General features: G+C 50.4%; 1 protein-coding gene across 14 annotated transcripts in view; it reads right to left on the bottom strand.

Annotated features, from left to right (window-relative positions):
* SEMA5A (semaphorin 5A) overlaps positions 1-15510 on the bottom strand; it is a 479052-nt gene that overhangs the window by 117437 nt on the left and 346105 nt on the right. For all 14 annotated transcript variants that reach the window (XM_070056841.2, XM_070056840.2, XM_070056845.2 and 11 more), the window contains one exon: positions 1504-1711. In XM_070056841.2, the coding sequence (XP_069912942.1) occupies positions 1504-1711 (208 nt within the window). The remainder of the gene's footprint in view (positions 1-1503; positions 1712-15510) is intronic.

Genomic DNA, 15510 nt, shown 5'->3' with positions numbered 1-15510 from the left:
CTGAACTTGGGAAGTAGACTTATCCTTTTATTGTTATCAATGCCTACAATGGCATTATTATCCTTGGGAAGGCTCCTAACGGTGTTCCTTAACGCTCTGATCCCAACAGAGGCCTGGTACAATAACTGTGTTGCCTACAATCCTCTCGAATAGAACACTACAACAATTACTGCCTTTCGCTTTCTAGAGTGCTGCAACATTTAAGACTTGACAGCTCATCGCATTGTATCCCACAGCAAATCACACATCAGATGAGAAAGTGAGTTTCAAAATACTTCTGTGACCTGGGTCATGAAATTGCAAAACCAGGCTTTTAATACAATCCCAGCAGCTCAGTCCCAAAGCTAGTGTTACCAGGAACTTTGTTTAGAGGAAGACTGGCCTGCAACTTGGAGCTGTTTGTCAAAAAAGGCCCTTTCTGTGGCATAGTGGGCTAAGCCTCTGCCTGTGGGGCCAGCATCCCATACGGGTGCTGGTTTTGTCCCGGCTGCTCCTCTTGCGAGCCAGGTCTCTGCTGTGGCCTGGGAAAGCAGTGAACACGGCCCAAGTGCTTGGTCCCCTGCATCCGCATGGGAGACTTGCAACAAGTTCCCGGCTTTGAATCGGCCTAGCTCTGGTCTTTGTGGCAGTTTGAGAGTGAACCAGCAGGTGGAAGACCTTTCTCTGTCTCTCCCTCTGTAACTCCACCTCTCAAATAAATAAATAAAAATAAGAAAGATCATTTCTACAGCAAACGTGCAATTCTGTACTGCTTTGAGAAATAAATTAAGAGAGCATATCACTCACCAAGGGTGTGTGAGATTGTAATTGCCCAGGGGCAAACTTTTGTCGAGGATCAGAGTGTACCCACAATCTCCAGCTGCCAAGTGCTGGACAAGTGCAAGGTGCACACGGTCATCTTCCATGCCCCCAAGCACCTGGCCCTGCCAAGGGAACTCCCAGCTCTGGTGTGGTCACAAGTGGGCATCCCATGGAAGAGGGGGAGACAAGCCTGGGGTGGGGGAAGGGGTGACGGCACTTGGGATTCCCTGGGCCTGCAGGGTCTCCATCCCCACCCCTCACAGGCTGTCCGTCCGACCCTGGAGCTCAGGAGAGAGGCAGCACCTGGGAGAGCTGGTGATGAGGGCCACACTGTGTGGGTGCTGCCAAGAGCTCTTTTTTAAGAGCATGCACATTCTATAGTGTTCTCTGTCTAGTTGCATCAAGACTATGTATTGAATAAAACATAAACTTACGACAGGTGAACAGGTCAGTGCAGGAACACCAAATATCAGCATTATCACGGAGAGTTATAATACAATGAATAATTCATTCTAACCCTGCCAACCGCCTGCAGGTGTCAGAACAGCGCTCCTGTCCCCGGATAAGTGGTGGGTTATCCTCGTCACAATCAGTTTGTGTGGGATCTGCCCCCCGGGAGGCAGGACTCCCACAGACACCGAGGTACATGCCCTCGGCACCGGCAGGCCTGTCCTACCTACGACCCTCCTGGGGACGCCCTACCTGCGCGTGCGGTAGAACTGGCACCGCTTCAGGGGCACCTTGGCCACGTGCTCGCGCAGGCCCACGAACAGCACGCTCTGGCTGTGCAGGATCTGCAGGCTCCGAATGTGCTCCTGCCGCCTCTCCGGGAACAGCTCGATCTCCTCCAGCAAGCAGCTGCCCGAACTCTGATTGAGCGGCGCCCGCACTTTCTTGATGGTGCCGTAGTCTGTGGAGACAAGAGTGGGAAGACAATGCTCAGGGCATCTCTGGAGACACTCTCTGGTTGAGCAGTGTGTGCAAGGCTGGCAGCTACAGTTCTCTGAGCGGTGGACACACGTGCAGAGGCCTGGGGCTCCTGCCACATCTACCCACTTGGCTGCACTGGATGTGGGGCCCAGACCTCAGCATTTTTCAAAGCGCTTCAATAACGCCCTAATGCAGCCAAGGATGAGACATCCTCCACGTGGCTCTTGCAGATGCAGGTCGAGAGACTCAGAGCACTCTGGTAGGGTCCCCAGTATCAAGCTTTGTGTCACCCCATAGAGAGCATCAGGACAGAGAAACGGTTGAAGGATGCCCTTGGACTCCGCGTGTCCAGAGTGTGGTGCTGCCCCAGCAGGGAGGACGCACCTTAACAGCCAACTGCACACACGCAGGGCAACAAGGCTGCAGACAACGCCGGGTGCACCTGCCTTCCACTCTTCCTCCTCCCTCTCACCCAGGGCAGTGCCTTCAGCCCAACATTCTCTCTCCTCTGGCTGCGTCATCTCCTTCCTTCCCTCTCTGGCACTGGCTCTCTGGGTCCCTTTTCTTGGTCTCAGCTCCTCCGGTCCTTCTTGTCTGTGCTCTCGCAATGTCCGCTCCTGGCCTGGCCCCAGTCCTCCCAGCTCCAGGTACACTCAGTCATGAGTCAGGCTCCCGACACTGCCCAAGGGTTGAAGTGCCCTGAACTGTGCAGGCTCCACTGCAAGGCTGTGAGCGGAGTGCAGCAGGGGCTTTAGCACACGCCTGCGAGGGGCACAGGGCAGCCAGCACCAGGAGATGCAGCCTTGGGCTCCTCAGAGCTCTCCCTGGTGCCCACTGGTGTGGATCCACTTCGGCCAGACTGGGCCCAAGCAAGGGAGGGGGCCTGGGAGGGAGAGAGGGGGCTGGTCTGGACAGAGAATGTCATTATTACGCCTTTATTTGCTAAGGAGTCTGCTTCTCCACTTTGACCTTTAGCAGGCGCTACGTCCATCAGAGTACAGGTGATGTAAGAAACGTGCACTTCTCCAACACGGCTGAGTTTCAACCCAAAGTGTCATAAGCTAAATATGAATGAAGGGAATCATTATAATTGGCTTCATCTGATAAAACATTAACGCTGAAAGCTTGCCATAGAAAATAAAACCATACGCATCTCCTATTCTGCTGAAATTCAGCACTCCAATAAAAGTCACTTGCAGGACACAATATATGACAGAAGCGCGTGAAACCCTCGTAATCATTCGTTCACGTCCTGAGACCTGCAAGAGAAGAAAGCCCTCATTTCCGGTGTACTGCAGCCCACGTCCGCGGCAGAGAGGAGCGGAGAGTGACCTGCAGCCACAGGAGACAGCAGGGTGCTCAGAGTGCGCCTGGCGTTGGTTAGGATTCTCAGATCATTTGCCACTTTGTGAAAACATCAACTGCACATTTTGCGATGAACACAGATGTGAGTACCACGTATTTGTAGTTTGTCCCTCAAATTGAAGACCATAGGTGCTCAGCACGGAAAAACAGAGCAACCGCGAGGCTTAGACTGCTCGACGCTGAGAGTACAGATGCTACTCCAGAGAGGGGAGGAGAGCTCCAGTCACACACAAACATTAAACACACTGAACACAAAGTTCTGTTTTGTCTTAGCAGAATATAAACAAGCTTGTACTGTAGGCTGAGAGATTAAATACACAGTGCCTGCTTAAATTTGAGTAATTCTTAGGATGTTCTACTCAATGCTGCTCCTGGTTTTTATCTGACACTCACACGTAAGTGGGCATCCTGTAGTTTTACTGGCTCCATCACGCTACCCTGTTACTGCCATTCCACCTGCTCACCTAGCAAGTGAGCAAAGCTGCAATGATTTCATGGCTGAGTATCCTCCCTCCACGGATGAGGAAACGGGGTTCCCGAGAGCGGAGCACGTGTTTCCTATGAGCTACGCTGGCAAAGTCCTGTAAAAGGACTTTTCATTCCAATGCTGATGAATGAGACGGAAGATTGTAACAATGACCTCCAAAGAAGAGGTGGATGAAAGCGCTAGCACCGGGAAGCAGCACGGTGCTGGGAAGAGGTGGCTCCGCTCAGACCGTGAGCACTCTCTTTGGATCCCTGCAGCCCTTCTAGGTGTCATGAAACGCTCTCCAGAAGTCACAGGACCGGGAAGTAGCACGCAGCTTAAACAGTAAAGTCTACAATAAAATAATATCCTTGAATTACGATTTGCTACATGTAACCTAAACTCTAATGTTTATACTTCAATTATTAACGGTAATATTTCTGGTTTTGGGGTAACCAGTTGGTATTTCTCAATTTTCAATGTGCTAGTGGCAAACATGGATTTAATAGTTCGAACAAGATTCTAGTTTGCATCTTAGCAAATGAATGCAAGTGTAGCTCCCTTCCATTTTGTATGTAAATATCCTTATAAGACAGGGGCTATGCAAGCTGAATGTGCCCGCCCAATACCTCAGCACGTGGCCATGTCTAGAGATGGGATCTTTTTTTTTTTTTAATTTGACAGGTAGAGTTTTAGACAGTGAGAGAGACAGAGAGAAAGGTCTTCCTTCTGTTGGTTCACTCCCCAAATGGCTGCTACGGCTGGTGCTGTGCTGATCTGAAGCCAGGAGCCAGGTGCTTCTTCCTGGTCTCCCATGTGGGTACAGGGGCCCAAGCACTTGGGCCATCCTCCACTGCCCTTCCGGGCCACAGCAGAGAGCTGGACTGGAAGAGGAGCAACCGGGACAGAACCCGGCGCCCATATGGGATGCCGGTGCCACGGGCCAAGGTTTAACCAAGTGAGGCACGGCGCCGGCCCCTGGAGATGGGGTCTTAAGGGGAACATTCAGGGACAAGGAGGTAATGAGTGCGGGCCTGCCTCTGCTGTGAAGGGTGTCCTTCTAAGACGGACGCAGAGAGGTGCAGCCATGGGCAGCCGACGGGGCGGCTTCAGGAGAGAGCAGCCTTCCTGGCACCTTGATCCTGGACCCGTCTCCAGGGCCCTAGGAAGCGAATGTCTGCTGCATCACGCCCAGTCCCTGTGACGTTGCCATGGCAGCCCAAGGACACTCACAGCAGGACACTGTGTCCAAAGCAGCCAATGTGACAGCTAGATAGTGTTCAAGTATCTTTACTTATCCTGCATCCCCTCTCTATACATGGTTCTCATCGAGAAAATGGGCTGAGGATGACACATGTCAGGTAGCGTTTTGCAAAACGGCAGCATTTCGATAAAACGTGCAGTGTTTCGTACAGATGGTGCTGCTGCTGCACACTCACATTAAGGCCCCTGGGGAGCTTTGGAGACAAGAGAGCAAAACACATGGACAACCCTCAGGTCTCTAACCCACGGGCAACCCTGAGGCCGCCAACCCAGCAGAAAACCTCAGAGCTCAGACTAAGAGGCAAAGCTCTGGATTTCTTATCAGAGGATTTCCCGGTTTTAGTCCCACCAACGCTTCAAAAATTTAAGGAAATAAATCTTTTGCAGGAAGGAAGGTGAGAAACACAGAGGGAAGAACAGAGAGAAGAAAGAGCTCAATCTGACATTTCCCGTTGCCACTGACAAAAGTACTGCTCACCATGCCAGATGGGAATGGGATCAGACAGTTCCGCCTGAAAGTTATTAAAGCTTGCCCATAAGAAAGACAACACCTACACAACACTTCCAGGAGGGTCCCTGCATCGTGGTGTGTGATGGCTTAAGCCCTGATACCCCTGAGGGTGCTGAGCCAAGCAGAACGACTCAGAGACACTCAATTGTCTTAGGAAGAGAACCCAGAATAAAGATCTCTCTCCACTAATGTAAAGAAACTCAGAGGGCAGAGTTGTACCCTAGTTGACCTGTACAAAAATGTGTACGAGAAAAGCGTCATATTAACAAAATGAGGTAGAATCATTCAAGAACAAGAGCTAGAAAGACAAAGGTTACTGCAAAGCATCGGGCAGTTAAATGTACTATTGGGACTCCATTCTTTTTGTTCTCTAACTTCTGTATTTTAAGGGAATGTTTATTATTCAGCCTTCTGCGTGTCAAATCCAGTACAGGGATTGACCCTCTGAAAGGGACAAGTGGCCCCTGTGACAGGGGACATCTGTGACAGAGCTGGGGCTTCCCCAAGAATGCCAAGGCTGCTAACCTGGGAAGCAAAGCTTTATTTCCAATTGAGCCTACTGGATTGGACTCCCCTGCCACTGTCTCCAAGAGGCATTTTCCTGTTCGTCTCGTTGACCTAAGGTCAAAGCAAATCCTCATGGTTTGCAGCTGCCTTGCTGCTCCAAGATTTTCTCCAGGAGGTAGAGGAAAAGTGCCCCTCACCCCACTGGTCAGCTCATCGCCATAGCAACGGGTCATTGCGTGGTCAGTCCTTATTCCAAAGCAGCAGACAACTGCTACATTACCAAAGATCTTTTTCTTGTAAAAGAGCAAACGAATTAAATTGGTCTTGGCAGTGGGAGCTCAGCATGGCATTTATGTAGCAAAGGGGAATTCAAGGAAGAAAACATGTCTTTAGGGGCCGGTGCTGTGGTGTGGCGGGTAAGCCACCACCTGCAGTGCCGGCATCCCATATGGGCGCTGGTTGAAGTCCTGGCTGCTCCACTTCCGATCCAGCTCTCTGTCATGGCCTGAGAAAGCAGAAGATGGCCCAAGTGCTTGGGCCCCTGCACCCGTGTAGGAGATCTGGAAGAAGCTCCTGGCTGCAGCCTGGCCCAGCCCTGGCTGTTGCAGCCATTTCGGGGAATGAATGAATAGATGGAAGATTCTCTCTCTCTGCCTCTGCCTCTCTGTAGTTCTGTCTTTCAAAGAAATAAATAAGTCAAAAAAAAAGAAAAGAAAATAAAAAGAAAACATGTATTTTTGGCTAGTGTCTGCCTGAAAAGGAGACTAATTAACTCAGCGATCAGAGTCCACTAACAGCTTATTTTTTTCCGTAAAAGGAAATGTTAGTTAACATGCCCCACCACAAATGGAATGCAAACGCTCTTTTTGTCTCCTACCCTCTGCCCTTGGCCTGTACATTCCAGAGTAAGGCTTGGTGTGGAGGGAGAGACACGGGCCGTTTTGTTCCTGTCATCTCCCTGGCTTCTGAGACAGAGCCCAGCACACAGTAAGTGCTCAAGCAGTGCACAGGACTGGCTGTGTAGACCCTGCGGCCCAAAAACCCAGGTTAGAGTCCCACTTGCAATACTTAGAGGCTGCGTGGCCCAGAGCAGGTCTCTCTGTCTCCCTCACCCTGTGCCCAGCTCACAGCACTGGGGCCCCTAAGTGTGTTTCTCCATACTGAGTGCCTGGATGGGTACTGTGGTCCCCAGAGGATAAGTCGACTCCAGTTTCGTCTAAGATCAGCAAGCTCCCTGTGTCCATTAGTCCTGGCCACACTTCAGCAGGAGGCGACGAGGCATCGCTCTGAAAACAGCCTCTACTGCCCAGCAGAACAAAACCTCAAACCTCGAAATCACAAGCTGGTGCTTATAGGAAATTTACCACCGGCTTCCTGTGAATAAAAACCATATTACGTTTAAAACAAGAGTGCAATTAATGAAGTCCTCTGGGTACCCTTGTAAAGCGCTCATCTAACCCCACAGCTGAAATCTAACTCCGATCATTCCGTTAAGGAAGCAATTCAAGTTTCTAAAAGGAAATTACTGGCCTTGAATTTATTGTATCTAAATTACAAAACAACCACCCAGCTGGCACCACCGGCAGTGCTGCTCCGACAGTCACCAGGCAGGAGTACAGGAGCTAAATTACCCCTCACCCCCAGAGGTGAAATTTACACTGTCTGCTCTCATCAGTTGTCAATTGAGAGGGCTGGAAAGAAATCTGCGCTAAGCACTTCTGTGCCATTAATTTACACGACAAAAGAGAGGGCTCTTTACTCAACGGAATTAAGAAGAGTTATTCTGTCATTTTCCAGAGCTGCTGTAGTACACTAATTATGAACCAGTGCCTGATGTTCCAAGTTGTTTGGTAGCTTGAATCTTTGATTCCTTGAGGCTTATGTTTCCATTCACATGGCTTCCAAGAGGACCTGAGGTCTCTGTAACTGCTCCAGACTCTTCTCTCTGGCTTCAAAAGAAGGATTTCCAACCCACTAGGAGACCTCCACATGCAGCTGGAACTCGGCGGATCTGAAAGCTGTACCTGGAACCCGAGATGCACCTGTCGGAGGCACTCAATCTGGCCACCCTCCGTTTCAGCTTCACACACCCCAGCCACAATGCCAGCTACGAGAAACGTCTCACCCCTCACCCGGGTCCTCCACACCTGCCTGTTCCGCACATGCCACGCCTGCTCCCAGGAAGGCCCTTACCTTCTCAGCCAGGCAGCCATCACGCCACCTCCCAGCCCCCACGCCGCTGCTCTGGGGACACTTTTCACCACGTACACTTCTCTTCTGATTCAAATCCCAGGCGGGCTATTCAGCCCTTTCTGACCTACTTCATTTCCTGTTCTGAGCTCCTAATGCAGGGACCATTATCTGAAGAGTCACATACAACACCCGGTGACGTCATTCCACAATGATGTCATAGGACCACGCCCCCCTGCCCAGACTGCAAACTCCCTATGGCCCAGGACAAAGTGTGACTGGCACAGGATGTGGTAGGCCTGTGCAGAAGTGGGCAGTGCCTAGGGCATGTGAGTGGGTGGGGGACACAGGGCAGCACCCTAGGGCGTGTGAGCAGGTGGGGGACACAGGGCAGCACCCTAGGGCATGTGAGCGGGTGGGAGACACAGGGCAGCAGCCTAGGGCATGTGAGCAGGTAGGGGACACAGGGCGCAGCCTAGGGCGTGTGAGCAGGTAGGGGACACAGGGCAGCACCCTCGGGCGTGTGAGCGGGTGGCGGACACAAGGCAGCACCCTCCTGCTCCTATGTATTAGTGGGTTCTCTTGCCAGAAGCAAGCGTGTGCAATGTGCAGGCTGGGCTTGGTCACCTGTCATTCTTCTGATCTCATGCAAATGAAGCCCTGGTGATGTCAGAAGCTATCCCTCCCTCGCCTCCACCTGACAGTGGACACGGTGGAGCAGCTGTGGCATGGCTCCTGACCTTGACTGCCCTCCTTCTAGGGATACAGCTGCTCTGTGCCTTGGACCGGCCCACAGTGGACACTGCCCTTCTGTTAATTCCCAGGTCAGGACCACCAGCTGTCTGCCTTTGGACACACACACACTCCATGGTCATTTCTTCATTCCGGGGGTGTTTTTGTGAGAACTTATCTGGGTCAGGGTCAGATTTTGATGTTCTGATTATCAGCTTCCAAGAGTTCTCCGTTTGGACCCTGGGCTGCTCTGTGTCCACAGACACCCTTGCCCCAGGGAAAGGCGACCCTTGAAGAACTCCTTTCCCCCTGCCGTGTTTGGTCCGGGACACGTGGACCGCAGATGATGCCTTCCCATCTGTGATCAGATGAATGTCTTTTGATGCGAGACGGGATCCTCTCCAGAAGCAGAGCTCTCTTTGCTGGCTGCAAGGTGCAGACAGCCACGCTACAGAAGACAACAGGGAAGGAGCTACACATGGCCCACAGGGTCATAGGAGAAGGATTCTGCCCACAACCACGTGAGCTTGGAGCAGACTCTCCCCCAGCCGAGCTTCTGGATGAGAACGCAGGCCCACCGGCCTCTTGACTGCAGTCTGGTGAGACCCCAGGCAGAGGACCTGGCTAAGCCGCCCTGGGGTCCTGACCCATGGAAATTCTGTGGGGTAAATGTGTGGCTTTAACTTGCTAAGATTACGACACTGTGATTTGTGGCAATCACAGCTGGTCCATCTTTGAATACTGATCTAATCCCTTGTTTAAAAAATGTGCGCAGCCCAAGGTCTCCTCGGAGGTCAGAGGTCCTGCTCCCGGGGGACGGAATGACCCTTAATTCTGGCACAGGGGACTCCATTGCCAGCCCCACAGATGGTGGCATCACAGGACCCTCTGCACCAAATGCAGTCGCTCTCCAGCCGAGCAGCAGTCTCCCAGCGGCCCAGCCTCGTGCGCTCGGCACATCCCTGAGGACAATGAGGCAGCAGAGGTCAGGTTCACTCTCGGGAAAGTGAACTGGGAAATGCAGAGATGGGAGACTACAGAGACGGCAGCCAGAACACGCACCTTCAAGTATTCCCATCACTGGAGTTACCCAAGCATCTTCTACCACCCAAAGAACCTAACTGAGCCCAACCAGAGGGAAGGAGCACAGGGAAGATCCTGCACATCAATGGCTGGGCACTCACGCGTTGACATGAACAGTCTGGGAGCAGCGGGGACAGCAGGGACCACCGCTGGTTCAGTAACAGTGTTAAACCTGCCATCAGAAGACCAGGGCAGTTACACAGGCTGCGGGTGTCTCGCAGCACAGGACGAAGTTCAAGGTGCGCATTACAGACAGTGGAGTCAGACGGAGAATGTGCTGAGTCACTCCAACCCTATTCCAACTGCAGCCTTCAGAGGACACAGGGAGACAATGAACCACAGGGGTTCGCGCAGGAGTGAGCTGTATGTTCCTGACATTTCGTTCATCAACACAGGGAGGGCTTTCTTCTGGGGAGTCTCCTGTGTTTCTTCTCATTGTGCACTTGCTGAAATCAGTGCCATGCTGTGGCCTTTGCTGATAACTAGCTTGTTCTCATTGTTCATAGCTGCAGAGCACATGCCCACAGCCTAAAGCCATGTCCTGGCAAGCCACGAGGCTCGTGGCTCCTTTTCCTACCCCCACACAGGCACCCTTGGGCTGAGCTCCCAACAAGAGGTGGGCCTGGGCCTTCTGCCAGGTGATCCTAAGAGATCTCCTCTGGTACACACCTTACCAAGGACTCTGGATTTTTAATTCAACACCCAGCCCCAGCCCCATATCGAACTCTGCAAATGAACTAAGCGACAACGCAAAAGGCCACGCAGCGCCCCAAGTCACGACAACTCATCCAGCAGAGGGAATATATTGTCTTTGTGAGTAATTGACTTTTAAATATTCATCCATCTAATTTTAGTTCCAGCTCCAGTATCCAGAAACACCCCCGGGGAGCCCCCACTGAATCTGAAATCCCATAAACTGAAACTCATCACCAGACTCGTAGAAATCTCACAAAATCCATGTTCTCATTGCAATGGAGATCTGTGCCTTAAGATCAACTTCTTCTACTTATTTAGTTGATAAATTCTTATGATAAAATAGAGGAAAAGCACCAGGAATCTTACTATAGTTGTTTAAATGCTGGTGGAATCTTCTCTCTTGAACGTTTGTTTAAAAGTAAAAAAATCTCATCACCATCTGAGTGGACACAGGAGGGACTGGCAGCTCTTTTCCATTTGGGCACTTCCCATGGTGACCAGCAGAGTTGGCGAAACGTGGTTTGGATGAACTCTTCTTTGAGGCAAGCCAGCAGTTTTATGGAGGGGACCAGTACACATGTGTTGGCGGTAACTGGAGAATGTGTCGAACCACAGCAAATGATACGCATGCGGAGAGAGGAGACGCTTCGTTGGAAGTCTTTGTTAGCCATGGAGACTTTGGTTCTTAAGATCAACTAGAAAAATCTTTTTATAATGACACCTGAAGATTCATCATTCAATAGCAGTCAAGGGCATTTTCTCCTAACTAAATTATCCAGCATAAAAATAGCTGCCCCAAGTCCTTGACACACTGCACAAGGACATGCGCCAGTCCCTGGGGCTCTGCATTAACCCTGCCCTGGGCAGCTCCTGCATAGGAAGAGGTGTGGACATTCTGTAGAACCAGAGGAACTTGGGAAACACGGAAGCCCGGGGCTTTGGGTGAACATTATTAAAACCCCCTGGAGTTACAACATCATCATCTCACAGGGAAACTCTAATTTTTGGATAAGCAGGAGGATAAAAGATTTGGGAACAAGAGACAGTTCTGGTTAAACTCCAGAAACTTCTATTAAGCCTAAAGGAATTCTACTGGAAGTCAGGCAAGATCTGTACAAAAAGGAGCACAGAGATACAGTGGTGTTCTCTTCTCATTTTCTTCCGTGTCCGCAGACCACAGTCTCTCCTACCTGGGGGCAGCTTTCCAGCAGCGCTCATCATGTGGAATGAGAAAGGAGCAGGCCTACGTGAATGTCAATCAGAGAGGGAGCACCAGAGAAATCAGGCGCTCCGCAGGGTGCAAGCTGACTGCGTCCTTTCCGGAATGAACTGGGATGCTTGCTAATTCATAGCTTACCGCTTCCTAGGATTTTAGGGCTGGAAAACTAGGCAGAGCCATTACGATTATTCAGAAAATATGTTTAAGAACAAAACATTGAAATATAAGAACTAATGTTCCTACATTAAATCAAATAAAATGAATAGTTCTTTTTACAGCCTTTTTAAGTGGCTTGGCATAGACTTGTTTTTTCACAGCTGACTTTTCATTTTAATTGGGTCTGACACGAATTGATACTGAATAACTATGTTGTTTCTCGAGTTTGGGATACTGAGGAGCGTCAGGGGAGCAGGAAGCCCAGTCAGCACCTTTAATCTGGCTGCAGGACCGGGTGCAGAGTGGACATGTCTACACAGGCATGTGTGTTCCAGCTGGCGTTGCTGCAGCAAAACAGCACGTTGTGGAGGGCGTCACGCAACAGGAACACAGTGTCTTACAGTTCTGCTGCTGAGTGACGAAACCCGGGCGTCAGCAGGGCCTTGCTCCCGTGAGTCTCTGGGCAGAATCTCTCCTTGTCTCAGGCGGCTTGCTCAGGGCAGCTGCCTGTGCCTGGCAGCCCTGGGGCTGCAGGCGCATCTCAGAGCCTCTGCCTGTGTTGTCCTCTGGCTGCTCCCTGACCTGTCTCTCCTCTTCTCAATCGGACATGAGAGTGGGGCGGCGGGTGAGCCACTGCCTGCAATGCCAGCATCCCAAAGGGGCTCAAGTCCACACTGCTGCACTTCTATATATATATACACATACATACATACATACATATATATACACATTCATATATACATACATACATATACATAAATATATATGTACACATATACATACATACATATACATACATACACATATACATATATACATACACATACATACATATATAATATATACATATATACATACATATATACACATACACACATATATACATGCATATACATAAATATATATGTACACACATAACATACATACATATATATAAAATGTCTCTCCCTCCTCCTCTCCCAACTCTGCTTTTCAAGTAAATATTTACACACCACACACACACACACACACACACACACAATCCATGGTGCTCCGGGCTCCAGTGTGACTTCATCTTGACTTAGCCCATCACATCTTTCAAGACCCTATTTCCAAATAAAGTCACATTCTACGGTAGCAGCGGATTGTAACTTCCAACAAATCTTCTTGGGAGACACAGATTAATCCACAGTGCCAGATAATTGTTTTATTTTCTACATCATTATTATTTAATGTAGTTGTTCAGTGAATAAACACAAAACATTATATTTTATCAAATAAGCACTCAAACTATGGGGACACTTTACAAGGAAGCTCATGAAACACATGCATTATGAAAAAAAAATGCATGGACTGAGAAACTTCCTTACGCCAAAGTAAACTTACTTAATTCCATTTTCCTACAACATTTTTGAAGGACCCTTATTCGTAAGCATACATAATCAAGTCTGAATGAGGTTGGGATTGACAATTTCTAATGAGAATCTGTGGTGAGTATAAACAAGTATTCCCAACGTGAGAACTGTTCATGACAGTTAGGTAGCTGCTTATAAACACCGAGAAAGATAACTGTTAGGCGTGCCGGCAACAGCAAATGTACGAACTGCTTTGTGGAACCTGGACGGTTCTCTGGGGTATCTCTCAAGGCTTCATGTTGGTGAATGGGAAGGCCAAGGCCTGCCTCTCACCCAGCAGCCACTTTCCTCAGAGAGGGAGCCGCAAGTCTTGAACCTCAGATAAAGGAAAATCAAGATAAGGAAATACGGGAAAATAAAGGAAGATAAGCAGGGCTGGGATTGCAGTACTGGCTGAGTGGGTTGGCAACAGTCACACTATCAGAAGTTCCCAGAGCACAAAGCTTGCTGTTTATTTCTGGAATATTCTACAAGCTCATTCTGGAAGTCCTACTGGTTTCCTGGCTTTAATACTGGTCAGGAATGAGAAGAAGCCATGACACGCATCTAACGTGGGTGTGGCCTGGAAGAGTGCGAGGGGTGGAAGTCCTGGGTTGTTTCCTACCTGGTCCCCCTGGGGTAACTAAGACCCCACCGGCCCCGAGGCTGCTCCTGGAGGTTGCAGAAGCTGCGGCCCTCAGGCCACTCAGAGTCTCAGTCAGCTGAGCCCCGCCTCTCTTGTTCCTGCTCTCTTTCTCTGTGAGATGACTCCCAGATGTGGCTGTAAACCTAACGGAAGCAGGTTCATGGGCTCTGGATTCTTTACCGGAATCAGTCAAGGCCAAGCTCCCTAAGAGCCAACATCACTAAAATGGAATCCTGACCCCACGCCTCCCAAAACCCATCACACACAAAGGATCTCGGTCGTTCTCTCAGAAACTCTTCCATCACTACTCCTTTCCTCTCTGCTGGCCAGTTTCTCATGTCACAATCTCTGACCACACGCATCCTCCCTCCCTCTCTCCACTGCCCTGGTGCCTCCCTGTGCTGATGACAGAATCTCTGCCTACTCCTCCCTTCCCCGGCCTCCCCACCGAGTCCTCTCTCTCCTTCACCTTCTCCACCCGGGCTCCAGGTCTGTATCTCAGAAGACCAAGGATAGGGCTGTTGGCAACCGGCCCTCCCCTGAGGCCTGGGGATAGATGCAACACTGGGCAGGTGGAGACAGGATGGGGTATAGCGGGGTGAAACTAGAAACATTTACGGGTGTGCTTCCTGTGCACATGAAACGGCTGAGGCTAACCGGCAGGTGCAGCTCAGCCCATGTTCCCCTCCACGGTGCTCCACGCCACCCAGACTCGAGGCTGCCCTGTAAGGAGAGCTACAGGAAAGACCTCACTCCTCGCCTCCTTCCCCTCCGCAGCCCACGCCTCTGCCCCACCTGCTCCATGGAAATCCCGTCTCAGTGTCACGCAACCTGCAAAAGTCATGGACTTGTTTCTCTGCCTCCTAACACTGAGGCCTCACCTCCCCGTTCCGGTTCCTGCTGGTCCTTTCCCTTCTAACATGCAATGGGACTGTTTACTGTGCTGCCTGCATCCTTCCAAAGATACAAGCTTCCCGAGGCCCGGGCATCTTCCTGCCCACTGCTGAATCCTCTCTGGGGGTTTAACTCGGACATCTCAGCTGCCTCTTCTCAGGAAACGTCGTCAGCACGTACTCGTCACCCAGCCAAGGAAACCAGCAGTCACCCTACTGCCCCACCTCCCGAGCCCCTGAAACCCTCTGGACAGCCTGAATCTCTGAGTTTCCCTCCATAAAACCAACCCAGGCTTTCTCCATGTGATGAGCTCTTCACTGTCACCCACAGAAATAATGTCACATGATTTCCCTGTCTTCTCATAAAACTGCTTCTACAGATACACTGTGTATTATGGGATGCACGCATGTCTGTGACTTACATTAATAGAAGGCATTTTTATTGCTCCCTAGTCCTGATGCTTGCCTCCTTGGGGGTGATACTGTCCTAGCTGGCACTGCACACTGTGGGCCGCACCACCATGTTTGTCTGCTGGCCATACCTGCTTCACTCTTGTTCTGCTGAAATAGCTCTGCCCACAGTCCACTCCCTGTCACTCAGTGACAAAGCAGTGACATCTACAATATGACCCGCTTTCGTATAATCTGCAAATATTACAGCACACTGTACTGGCAGTAT

The sequence above is a fragment of the Oryctolagus cuniculus genome, chromosome 14 (genome assembly GCF_051225735.1).
Source record: "Oryctolagus cuniculus isolate XC-2025 breed Fujian yellow rabbit chromosome 14, ASM5122573v1, whole genome shotgun sequence".
Lineage (NCBI taxonomy): Eukaryota > Metazoa > Chordata > Mammalia > Lagomorpha > Leporidae > Oryctolagus > Oryctolagus cuniculus.
This window is presented reverse-complemented; position numbering and strand designations above follow the sequence as displayed.